The 12,542-nt window shown below is 55.3% G+C and overlaps 1 protein-coding gene across 1 annotated transcript in view; it reads left to right on the top strand.

Annotated features, from left to right (window-relative positions):
• The first annotated feature begins 4,158 nt into the window (after window positions 1-4,158).
• DNAH17 (dynein axonemal heavy chain 17) overlaps window positions 4,159-12,542 on the top strand; it is a 71,715-nt gene continuing 63,331 nt past the window's right edge. The window contains exons 1-10 of the mRNA XM_049768622.1: window positions 4,159-4,509; window positions 5,111-5,304; window positions 6,474-6,666; window positions 6,775-6,874; window positions 7,320-7,405; window positions 7,486-7,611; window positions 8,833-8,985; window positions 9,180-9,266; window positions 10,480-10,647; window positions 11,235-11,363. Of these exons, the coding sequence (XP_049624579.1) occupies window positions 4,159-4,509; window positions 5,111-5,304; window positions 6,474-6,666; window positions 6,775-6,874; window positions 7,320-7,405; window positions 7,486-7,611; window positions 8,833-8,985; window positions 9,180-9,266; window positions 10,480-10,647; window positions 11,235-11,363 (1,587 nt within the window). The remainder of the gene's footprint in view (window positions 4,510-5,110; window positions 5,305-6,473; window positions 6,667-6,774; window positions 6,875-7,319; window positions 7,406-7,485; window positions 7,612-8,832; window positions 8,986-9,179; window positions 9,267-10,479; window positions 10,648-11,234; window positions 11,364-12,542) is intronic.

Raw genomic sequence — 12,542 nt, 5'->3', positions numbered from 1 at the left:
CAGAGTGGTAGCACAGTGGTAGGGTGTTTGCCTTGCAAGCGACTGATCCAGGATGGACGAGGGTTTGATCCCCGCATCCCTTATGGTCCTCCAAGCCAGGGGCGATTTCTGAATGCAGAGCTAGGAGTAACCCTAAGTGCCAGCAGGTATGATCCCCCCCAAATTTTTACCATATTTTCTGGCATATAAGACGACCCCCTAATTTTACAGTTAAAACATAGGTTTAGGCCTATATTTGTTGTATAAGACAAAATGTTCCTGTGCTGCAATTGTATGTACCACAGTGAGCCAATCACAACAAGCAAAGGTCCAAAGGTTATACTGTCATAGATGTCCTCCCTGACTCTGGCCAATCTGAGCAGGCTTTTGACAGTGTAGATTCGGGTGCAGAACATTGTCTAATTTGCATGCTTCAAAAGCCTGCTTGGGTTGGCTGAGTTAGAGAGGCGGTCCGAGCAGCCTGGCAGTGATTGGTGCAGGATCGAGTTGGAAAATTTGTTTTGTGGCAATATTCAGACAATTTTCGTTTGGCGGCATATTGAAACATTTTTCGGGATATACTCGGCGTATAAGACGACCCCCGATTTTCGCTTGACTTTTTTTTTGTTTCAAAAGTTGTCTTATGGGGCTAGCGAGGTGGCACTAGAGGTAAGGTGTCTGCCTTGCAAGCGCTAGCCAAGGAAAGATCAAGACCACGGTTCGATCCCCCCGGCGTCCCATGTGGTCCCCCCAAGCCAGGGGCATTTCTGAGCGCTTAGCCAAGAGTAACCCCTGAGCATCAAATGGGTATGGCCCGAAAAACAAAAAAAAAATGTCATCTTATACGCCGGAAAATATGGTAATTGAAAATTAGGGACCAGAGATAGCACAGCGGTAGGGTGTTTGCCATACATGCAGCCTCTCCAGGACAGACGGTGATTCGAATCCCAGCTTCCCATATGGTCCCCCGTGCTTGCCAGGAACAATTTCTGAGATCAGAGTCAGAAGTAACCCCTGAGTGCCGCCGAGTGTGACCCAAAACCACCACCCCCCCCCCCCAGAAAATTAAAAGAGCAATAGCACAGCGGGTATAGGGCCTTGCACACAGCCAATCTGGGTTCGATCCCCAACACCCCATAGAGCCCCTGAGTCTGCCAAGAGTGATTCCTGAGCACAGAGCCAGGAGTAGCCCCTGAGCACCTCCAGGTGTGGCCCCAATGGCCCCTAGAATGCATTTGTGCTGAGGGCTGAACACTGCCAGGCTGTGTACTGACACTTTTCCTGCCTCTGTGCTCAGGAGTGACCCCTGGTGGCGCTCAAGGGTCACAGGCGGTGCTGGGATTCAAACCAGGGCAGCTGCCGCCTTCCCTCTCTGGGCCCTGATTGGGCTTTATTCAGGCTAACTGACTGTTCGTTTCGTGTGGCCAGTCAGTGATGGGTTTCAAATCCTTGTCAATATAGGGTGCAACCAGTCGGATCAGAAGGGCCAGGATTATGTAGCGTATATAAGATCAGGTCTTGGCCTGCTGGCTAGTGGTCTGGGGGACATGGAAGCTTTGGTGTTGGAACATGATACTGGCTGGAACTTGAAGCAAGGGAACATGATATGAAATGCAGAGGGAGAACTTGGGGGCGGCCTGTGGGGGTTAGTTTTAGCGAAGCGAAGCTCTCCTGGAAGCACGTCCTTCAGGAAGAGAGAAGAGAAGGCCAGTGTGGCCGTGAGCTGGTGGACCAGGCTAGCTGTGGTGTGTAACTCCTCCAAGAAAACCAGGCAGGGCTCAGCAACCAGCCCTAGAGGGGCAGAAAGGCCCAGATTACCCAGGTAAGACAGGAAAGGAAAGGCATTTCCTGAGCTACTGAGTGCAGAGGAGCCAGAGGAGAAAGGGAGCAAAAGGTTGGTTACAGACAAACACAGGATCTGGGGTGATAATATAGTGAATGGGGCACTTGCCTTAAATATAGTTAGTTGTCTCTGGTTTGATCCCCGGCACCATATGCAGATCTCTGAGCAAGCGCAGTGTGGCCCGCAAAACAAAATGTCAAACAGTTTGGTTTGGACAAGGTTTGATTTGTACAATTGTGTACTCTAGTACCCCACTACCACCACAGGCACACACCTTGGGCACCTGAGCAAGTCTGGCCTACTTGCTGCCATTGGCCCTCAGGCCCCAGAAGAAGGTTCTGGAAGCCCTACTGGAAGTGATATGCTCAGGTTCCACGGCAGTTGGAGTGCTTGGCGGAAGGAGCCATTTCCTCTGCCTCTTGTCAGTTAGTGGCCCCTGCTTGTTGCTGGAGCTGAACTGAGCTGGTGAGCACCCCTAGCCATGATTGGGTGCTGGGGGAAGGTGGGTGACCTGCAGGTCAGTACAGGGGGCTCAGGCACTGCCACCACCCACCTAGATGCTGCCTGTGCCCTCAGACTCTCAGCCACCTGCCCTCCTGGTCTCCTCTATCTCAGGCCACTGATTCAGGTCGGGTTGGGTGGTGCCAACCCTCACCCCAGAAGCTGACCTTCCCCAGAAACTCCTCTGGGAGCAGAGCTGCCTATGTGCTGTCTTGATCACCCCCAAGGATGGCAGGTGGGCCGGTGGGACAAGAACCTCACCAGGATAGATGAGGCGATGAGGGGGCCCGAGCCTCTGTGCTCCTCACCAGGGGGGTGTGCTGAGCCCCTCCTCGAGCTCAAACTAAGGTGAAGTTCCCCCCACAGGTCTGTTGTTCATCCACAGGGGCAGGGAGATGATGGGCAGAAGGCTCAGAGTGGGTGTGGGTGCCTGAGCTGCCTGCCCTGAGCAGGCTGGTGACATTGCTCCTTGGCCTTGCGGGTGTGAACTTGGCTTCTCCATGGTTGGAAATCCTGAAACATTTGGGTGCTCAAAGACACACCTGAGGTGCTCTGCTAAGGCTCTCTAGTTTTCATAAGTGCTTCCCCCTTTGGGAAGAGCAGGTGGACACCCCATTCTTGATGGGCCGTAGGAAGCCTGAGGTCAGATTTGCTTCTGTACATATTGGGGGAGATACACAAGGGGGAGGCTCAGAGCAGGACAAGAGTTGGGGTACAGAGCTGCAGAAAGAGTACAGCGAGAGGGGCCAGAGAGATATCATGAAGGTAGTGTGTTTGCCTTGCTTACAGAAGGATGGTGGTTCAAATCCCGGTATCCCATATGGTCCCCCGAGCCTGCCAGGAGCAGTGTTTTTTTTTAGGACTAGTAATTGAGTGATTTATTTAAAACATATCTCTGAGAAGTCATTTGTCATCCTCCATACCCAACTCTACCTGCTTCATCCTCTTAAGAACTTTTTTAATTTATTTATTTATTTCATTTTTTGATTTTGGGCCACACCCAGTGACACTCAGGGGTTAGTCCTGGCTATGCGCTCAGATCGCAGGAGCAATTTCTGAGCATAGAGCCAGGAGTAAACCCTGAGCACTGCCAGGTGTGACCCAAAGAAACAAATCAAAAAAAAAAAAATTACTTACTTATATAGAGCTGGTCCAGGTTTTAAGCCCCAGTACCCCGATGGTCCCCCACGAGTGAACCCTGGGCTCAGAGACAGGAATAAGCCCTAGGCACCACCAGCTGTGACCCAAAAACAAAATAAAATAAACTAAAAGGCCAATCAAAAGAGTTGGGGTGATGGGCTGGAGCGATAGCGCAGCAGGGAGGGCACGCAGCCTACTCAGTTTTGATCTTCGACATCCCATGGGGTCCTCCAAGCCTGCCAGGAGTGCTTCCTGAGTGCAGAGCCAGGAGTAACTCCTGAGTACCACCCAAAAACAAGAAAAAAAGAGCTGGGGTTCACCAGTAGGGCCAGGTTAGAGGGGCAGTGCATATACTGAGCACGAACCATTTCCCTTCTCACTAACTTTTGCTGATATCCTGGATGTAGCGTCTTCCTGGCCACCCCCGGCCCACACACACCATCCTTCTCTTCTCCTCCCCAGTCCCCCCATTCTCTTCGCTTTGTGGACACAACCACAGAAGCATCCCCCACTGTGGTGTGGTCCCATCTATTTGGGGACAGTTCGTGGTGGAGCCGGCATGAGCCCCGTCCCGCACCCCTGCTAGAAACAGCCCCTCCTGGAGAGAGCTTGGTTCTTGGGACTCAGAACCTGGGATCTGGGCCCCACCCCACGCTGTGCTCCTTCGGCAGGGAGGAGGGTGAGTGGGCCTCGCCATGGCCCTGCCCCTGGCCCAGGACGTGCGGCTGGAGTACTTGGAGGTGGTGGCCGGCACCATCCTCAAGTTCAAGGCCGACAGATGGAACAAGATGCTGAGCATGGAGGAGAATACGGTGCTCTTCACCGACTTCCTGGAGAAGCCGGACGTGCAGGTGCTGGTGCTGACGCTCAACCAGTCCGGCCTGATCGTGCCCTGCCTGGGCTTCCCCGCCAGCCTCAAGACCAAGGGCGTCTACTTCCTCAAGAAGGCGCCCCAGAACTTGCGCAAGGACAGCTTCAAGGAGCAGCTGCTCTTCGGGGACATCAGCCCCTCGCCCGTGGAGCAGCTCATCGCCGTGGTGGAGGAGGTGGGGGCCGGGGGTAGATTGGGGGACATGGCCCGTGGGGCTGGTGAGACACGCAGGAGTGCAGGCCTGCCCACCCTGCAGCCACCCACTCCCTGGGAACGTCCCCAGGACCCGAACCAAGCTCCTGCTCCCAGCCACATACCACCCGCCGGCCTGTGCTGAACTGTCCGGCTCCAGTCCCACATTCTCACTGAACTGTCCCCAAGCTCACCCCTTCAATGACCCCCCATCCATTTCCTGACCTGACCCACCACCCTGTCACTCTTTGCCCCCTACCTCACACTGCTCTGGCCCCTGGGGCCTGGGACTCCCAGCTTTCTTCCCAAGTGCAACTAGGGAGCAGAAGTGGAAGGACTTTTTCAAAGGACCCCCCCCCCAAAAAAAAAACCTGCCTGCAGGCAGTTCCAGGCGGTGGGAGACACCTCTGGTGGGTTTAGAGGGGTCACACACGTGCCCCTGACGGTGCAGAGCGCCTGGTCCCACTGCTGCCATCTGGACCTGCACCAACCATCCCCACCCCACCAACCATCTCCACCCCACCAACCATCCCCACCCCACTGCCTACTGCCCTTGCAGAAGGTCAGTGCCTGCCCACCCGCAGGTCCTCTACTCGCTGCTGAACCAGAGCGAGAACACAAGCGGCTGGCCCAAGGTGGTCTCGGAGGACATCGTGAAGCAGGCCCACCGGCTCAAGAACGAGATGTTCGTGATGGGGGGCAAGGTGAAGGGGAAGACGCTGCTGCCCATCCCCGAGCATCTGGAGAGCCTGGACGGGACCCTGGAGTCCCTGGAGCGGTAGGTGGTGCCAGGCCCCGCTCACCTGCTGCCAGGCCCGCCCTCAACACCAGGCCCTGACCCTTTGTCTCACCAGACCACGCCCACAATCCAGTCCATCAGCCCCACCCACAACTCAACACCATCGAGCCACGCCCCTCCATGCCAGGCCCCGCCCACATCCACTTCACCCACCATGCCAGCCCCACCACTAGGCCCCTCTATACCCACCCCACCCACCAGGCCCCACCCAAGCTCCTGTTCCCAGCCACATACCACCCGCCGGCCTGTGCTGAACTGGTCCGGCTCCGGTCCCACATTCTCACTGAACTGTCCCCAGGCTCACCCCTTCACTGACCCCCCCATCCATTTCCTGACCTGACCCACCACCCTGTCACTCTTTGCCCCCTACCTCACGCTGCTCTGGCCCCTGGAGCTAACTCCCAGCCGTCAGCCTCACCTCCCAACCCCAGGTGCCAGCTCTGGCCCTGCTGCCACAGGCGTACATGGTCTCTGTCATCCCGCAGCACAGCTAGTATTGCAGGCACTGAGCTCTGGGATCTCAGCAGGGCCAGAGGGTCTTCGGGGCGTGCCCCCAAGGACCTGTGATAAATGAGATGCTTCAGGGTGCCATGGCATTAAGCTGACAGGGTGACAGCTTAAAGAGGGCAGATCCTGGGGCCTTGAACAGCAGACAGCGCGCGCACACACACACACACACACACACACACACACACACTGGGACCCCTGAGTTCCCCAGTGTCGCCCTGATGCCCTTCCTGAACTGAGCACAGAACCTGGAGCAGAGTGGAAGGAAACCCCCACTCTAAAATCCAGAACCTTTCTCTGGTGTTTCTGGGAGCTGATGAGGGTCACTGAAGATTTGATTTTTTTAAATTATTATTTATTTATTTATTTATTTATTTATTTTGGTTTGGGGGCCACACCCGGTGGCGCTGAGGGGTTACTCCTAGCTCTATGCTCAGAAATCGCTCCTGGCAGGCTCGGGGGACCACATGGGATGCTGGGGGATCCAGTTCTGTCCTGGGTTGACCACATGCAAGGCAAACTCCCTATCGCTGTGCTACTGTCTCAGGAGATTTGAAGGCGATGAGACAGAGGCCCCCAGGCTGAGGGCCCCTGGTGGGCATAGAACCTGTTGTGGCCCGCTGAGCTGCCTCCCACCACAGGGTCCCCTCCACCCTGGACAACTCGCTGCTCCACTCCATCGAGACCATCATCATCGACTGGTCCCACCAGATCCGGGACGTGCTGAGCAAGGACTCGGCGCAGATGCTGCTCGAGGGGGTCCACCCGCTGCCGAGCATCGAGTTTGAGTTCTGGGACTCGCGCCTCATGAACCTCAAGTGCATCCACGAGCAGGTGAGGCGTCTGCCCGTCCGTGGGCCCCGCGGTGAGGGGGGGAGGCAGGGGGCAGGGGGGATTGCCAGCGGGGAGGTGGGTGCTGATCTGCTGCTTTTCCTCTCGAAGCTCAACCGGCCCAAAGTCAACAAGATAGTTGAGATTCTAGAGAAAGCCAAAAGCTGTTACTGGCCGGCCCTGCAAAACGTCTATCTCAACGTCACCGAGGGTGAGTGATCAGTGACCCCAGAAGGAGGCTCGGGGTGGTCCTATGGAGGTGCTGGCCTAGGCTTGTCACTCACCCCAAACCCCTCATTTCTAGAAGGGCCACGCAGACCCTTAGAAGCAGAGCAGGGAGGCAGGGAGAAGTCCAGTGTGGGGTGGGCTGAGTGATCTCCCGCTGCGTACACGCGTGTGTGGAGTGCGCACAAGTGTATTCCCACCGTGCCTCGGCCACACGTGTATGTGTGTTGGGGACAGGACAATCATGCAACCACCATTGTGTAGGCATGTGTGAGCGTGTATAAGAGTGACTGTGAGTTTGCATGTGTGTGTGTCTGTATATTTATGTGCATGTACGCCTGTGTGTGTGCATGCGTGCGTGCGTGCATGTGTGTGTGTGTGTGTGTGTGTGTGTGTGTGTGTATGTGTGAGACATTCTCCTGCCTTTTTAGGCCTCAAAGAAGCCAATGATATAGTTTTGTACCTGAAACCGCTGCGCTTCTTGCTGGAAGAGATGGAGCAAATGGACTTCAGTAGTGTGCGTGCAGGGCCACTCCCGGGCCAGGGCTGTGGGCCGGGGCCCCACCAGGTCTCCTCTGACGCCGCATGTCGCCCCAGGTCCCCACCTTCATCACCAAGGTGCTGTTCACCATCTGCTTCATCTGGGCCAACTCGGAGCACTACAACACGCCGTCTCGGATCATCGTGATCCTGCAGGAGTTTTGTAATCTGCTCATCGACACGGTAGCACCCAGGAACCCAGCCTAAGCACAAACAGGGCTGCGTGTGGCGACCTCCCAGCGGTGCTCAGAGAGCCCAGGGTGGCTCCCCGGGATATGTCCCACTGGGATATGGACTGGCCGGGTCAGGCACCACCGTACCACACCCAGCGTGCTAAGTCAGAAAACTGGGGTCCTGGGGAGATAGCATGGAGGTAAGGCATATTTGCCTTGCATACAGAAGGTCGGTGGTTTGAATCCCGGCATCCCATATGGTCCCCTGAGCCTGCCAGAAGTGATTTCTGAGCGTAGAGCCAGGAGTAACCCCTGAGCACTGTTATTCCAGTCCCAGCTCCCCATGCCTGAGCATCAGTGTTCCGCGAGGTTCACCGGGGCCTCCATGAAGCTGCCTCCTGGTCTCCTTAACTCTGCGCCCCACCTTTCCGTCCTGCACCAGCCAGGCAAGGTGCTGCCAGGTTGCATGTCTCTGACATGCCCGGAAGAGAGCTGGGCCTGGAGCAGGGCAGGGGCCAGAGTCCCGACCCCAAGGATAATTCCATTCCTCAGCTTTTCTTTTTTTTTTTTTTTTTTTTGGTGGCTGTTTTGGCTGTTTTGGGTCACACCCGGCAGCACTCAGGGGTTACTCCTACTCCTGGCTCTATGCTTAGAAATCACTTCTGGTGAGCTCGGGGGATCATATGGGATGCCGCAATTTGAACCACCATCTTTCTTCATGCTAGGCAAATGCCTTACCTCCATGCTATCTCTCAGGTCCCAGATGAGAGTTTCTTTATATCTCCACATCCCTGCCAGCACAGATTGTTCCTACTATTTAGATATGTGCCATTCTTATTGGTATGAGATGATATATCATAGTTTTCTTTTCTTTTTTCTTTTTTTCTTTTTTTTTTTTTTTTTGGTTTTTGGGCCACACCCTGTGACGCTCAGGGGTTACTCCTGGCTATGCGCTCAGAAGTTGCTCCTGGCTTCTTGGGGGACCATATGGGACGCCGGGGGATCGAACTGTGGTCAGTCCTAGGCTAGCGCAGGCAAGGCAGGCACCTTACCTCCAGCGCCACCGCCCGGCCCCCATTCCTCAGCTTTTCTGTTGGGTTCTGAGCACGGGCTGATGGCCCAGAGAGCGAGGAGCCGCCTCCCAAAGGAGAAGCAGTTTGGGATTCAGGGCTGGAGTCTGGAGACAGGAGTGAATGTTGAGACAGCCTGATGTGGGTTGTCTCTCTCACAGACCCGCAACTTTCTGGGCCCTGACGAGGTGCTGAAGGGGCTGCAGGGCGAGATCGAAGAGGTACTGGCGGGCATTTCGAAGTCGGTGAGAGTGCTTGAGGGCCTGTACCACACCTACAACTACTGCTGCGCCAACATGGGGCTCTTCTTTAAGGTGTGCAGGGCTGGGCACAGGGTAGGGTGAGGCAGGGACTGTCGGGCACAGGGTGGAGGGGTGGCAGTGAATGGGTTGCACAATGTGGGTATGACAACGATGTGGGGGAATGACAGGTGGCCAGGCAGTGGGCAGCAGGACCAGTTGTGAAGGGGAACCCAGGGCAGGTGGTGAACCTGCCATTCTCTCTCCAGGACAAGGACCCCGTGCCCTGGGAATTCCCTTCTTCCCTGGCCTTTTCCAGGATGAATTCCTTCTTTCATCGAGTGCAGACCATCGAGGTAAGGGTGACTTTCACTCTCCTTTCTCAGCCTGGCAGAGCAGGGCCTCGAGGCCGGGGCAATGGATGGATACGAGCCCTGGGGCCACCTCCCTGCTGCCTGTGGCTGCAGCTTCTCTTCACCCCAGCCTGGTCCTCATGAGGGGCTGATGACCTTAGAGGACTGGGGTCAGGCAAGGGAGCAGGACCAATGTGGAGGATGTGGGGGTTGGAGAAGGTTCTCAGGGTTAGGGGCAGGATGGGGGGCCTGGAAGCGGGTTTTCCTACTGGGAGAGGAGCCACAGGGTGTGGCTGCGGGGGTGCGGCAGTGATAATCCTCTTCTCTTGGTTCCTGATGTAGGGACAGTGAGGGTGCAGGCACCTGTTCAAGTGGGGTGGTGGTGGTCGCATTTTTTGTTGTTTTATTTTGGGGTCACACCCGGTGGCACTCAGGGGTTACTCCTGGCTCTGTGTTCAGGGATCACTAGTGGCAGAGCTCGGAGAACTCTAGAGGATGCTGTGGATTAAACCCGGGTTTGATTTTTTTTTATTTTTATTTATTTCTTTTTGTTTTCTGGGGGGCCACACCCGGCGATGCTCAGAGGTTACTCCTGGCTCTCTGCTTAGAAATCACTCCTGGCAGGCATGGAGGACCATATGGGATGCTGGGATTTGAACCACCATTGGTCCTGGGTCAGCGCTTGCAAGGCAAATGCACTACCACTGTGCTATCTCTCCAGCTCTGACTCACTTTTTTTTTTTTTTTTTTTTTGGTTTTTGGGCCACACCCGTTTGACGCTCAGGGGTTACTCCTGGCTATGAGCTCAGAAATCGCCCCTGGCTTGGGGAGACCATATGGGATGCCGGGGGACCGAACCGCGGTCCGTCCTATGCTAACGCTTGTAAGGCAGACACCTTACCTCTAGCGCCACCTTCCCGGCCCCCTGACTCACTTTTTAAGCTCTTTTTCTAGTCCCTTTCCATGACACCATGCTGAGGGTCACCTTGCTTGAGGGCACATGCAGGCTCGTGGGGGTCACAGAGTGAGGATTTCAAGGTAGACTTGGGTAGAAATGTTTGCTGCCCCCCATGCCTGGGAGCATGGTACCATGGGGCATGATTCTGAGATGGTGGAGCCATGGGACATGGTACCACCAAGCTTGGTTTTGGGAAGTCAAACCATAGGGCTCACTTGGTCCCGGATCGTGGCTCAAGTGCCCTGGTTGTTTCCCCAGAGTCTCTATAAAACAGCGATTGAGTTCCTGAAACTGGAGAAGATCGAATTGGGTGGGGTGAGGGGGAACATCCTGGGCAGAGCCGTCACGCAGATTTACGACGAGGTCTTCGAGCTGGTGAAGGTGTTTGCCGAGTGCAAATATGACCCCCTGGACCCGGGAGACCCGGTGAGTGAGTGCTGGGCTGGTTCCCAGGCAGCTGCCCCAGAGGCAGAAGAGGGAAACCTGACAATGGGGAGGACCCTTGAGGGCCCACACTCCTTTTTGGGGAGCCATACCCAGTGGCACTCAGGGCTGAGTCCTGACTCTGCATGCAGGGGTCCTGGAAGTATTTTGGGGTATTAGAGATGGAACTAGAGTTGGCTGTGTGCAACCTTCCTGCTGTGCTATGGCTCTGGCCCAAGCATCTGAGAGCCCCAGGCTGCCCTAAAAAACTTGGGAAAAGTGCCCCATGGAGTGGGCTCTGAGCTTAGGCACAGCCACAGTTCTGAGAGGAGGGGCAGCCCTAGCCCAGTGGCTAGAATGCTGGGTGGGTTTTCATTCTCTCTGAGATTTTTGTTTGTTTGTTTTTGCTTTTTGGGTCACACCCGGCGGTGCTCAAGGGTTACTCCTGACTGACTGTGCTCAGAAATTGCTCCTGGCAGGCTCAGGGGACCATATGGGATGCTGGGATTCGAATCACCATCTATCCTGGAACGGCTGCATGCAAAGCAAATGCCTTTCTACCGTGCTATCTCTTTGGCCCCCTCTCTCAGAGTTTTGATGAAGATTATGCCGACTTTGAGACCAAAATCAAGGACCTGGACCACAGACTGGCCACGCTCTTCTGCCAGGGGTTTGACGACTGCTGTTCCATCGAGTGCTGCTCCAAGGCATGTGGGAAAGTGGGCACATGCGCGGATTCCCTGTTGTATTAAATAATTAATGATGGGGCTGGATGGCAATGGATGGAGGTGGATTTCTCTGTCTGCCATCCCAGGCCACGTGGCTCAGCAACCCCCATGCAGCCGGCGGGTTCCAGGCCCAGGTAATCGCCGTAATCAAGACTCACTCACAGGCAGGCATTAGGAACCATCAGCTTTATTCATGCCCTAGCCACCACGTGTGTGTGGCCTATCTCATAACCTTTTAAGCATTCAGCCATTCCAGGCTACCCTGCATCTAAACTCTTTCAGTCATCTTCCTCAGAGCGCCCAGCAGGGCCAAAAGGCAAAGACCCTTAATCCCCTGGCTTCCGGGTTTATCTACCTATTCCAAGACCCCTCCCAGGAATGGGCCGGGTCTTGCAGGTAAAGTCACACCTATTATCCGGTTCCCAAGACCCCTCCCAGAAATGGGTGGGTCTCAGATAAGTACCCTACATGCCCCTCTGGTGCCCAAGGCCCCAGAGCCCAGTCGATTCGCACCATATTGAGAGGGAGCCCCTTCCTGCAGCTCCGTCAGTGAGGAGCTGGGCTTGAAGGGCACAAGCTTGCTCTGGGCACACAGGTCCTGGCTTGGTTCCAGCACTCCAGAAAGAAAACTTTCTTTTTTTAACTTCATTTGTTTATTGATCAATTGATTGATTTTTGGGCCACACCCAGCAGCACTCAGAGCTTACTCCTGGCTCTGCACTCAGAAATCGTCCCTGGCAGGCATGAGGGACCATATGGGATGCTGGGAATCCAACCAGGTCCCTCCCAGGTGGGATGCATGCAAGGCAAAAGCCCTATTGCTGTGCTATCTCTTCGGCCCCACCAGAAAGAAAACTTTTCATGAATCTTCCCTGAGTATGTTCCCAGGATCCTGTCCCCCTATCACATGGTCGGGTTGTGAGGATCTTGTGTTCCTACCAGTGCTTAGACTCCTCTTTCTCCAGGACAGCTGGCTTGGATGGGGCAGACAGGTACCCCCTAACCCCATCTGGGCTCTTGAGGTTTCCTTTTCTTTCTACTTGCCAGGTCTTGAACTTGACAGACAAGTCCATTGATCTCTTGGGGTGGCCAGACCATCGCACCTGTTACCCAGGGGATGATCCCATATCTTAGGATGCCTAGCTCACCCCAGTTTTCCCAGGACTAGGC

Source organism: Suncus etruscus, chromosome 1 (assembly GCF_024139225.1).
Source record: "Suncus etruscus isolate mSunEtr1 chromosome 1, mSunEtr1.pri.cur, whole genome shotgun sequence".
In the NCBI taxonomy this organism is placed as follows: domain Eukaryota; kingdom Metazoa; phylum Chordata; class Mammalia; order Eulipotyphla; family Soricidae; genus Suncus; species Suncus etruscus.
Note: the sequence above shows the minus strand (reverse complement) of the source record. Positions and strands in the feature narration are given on the sequence as shown.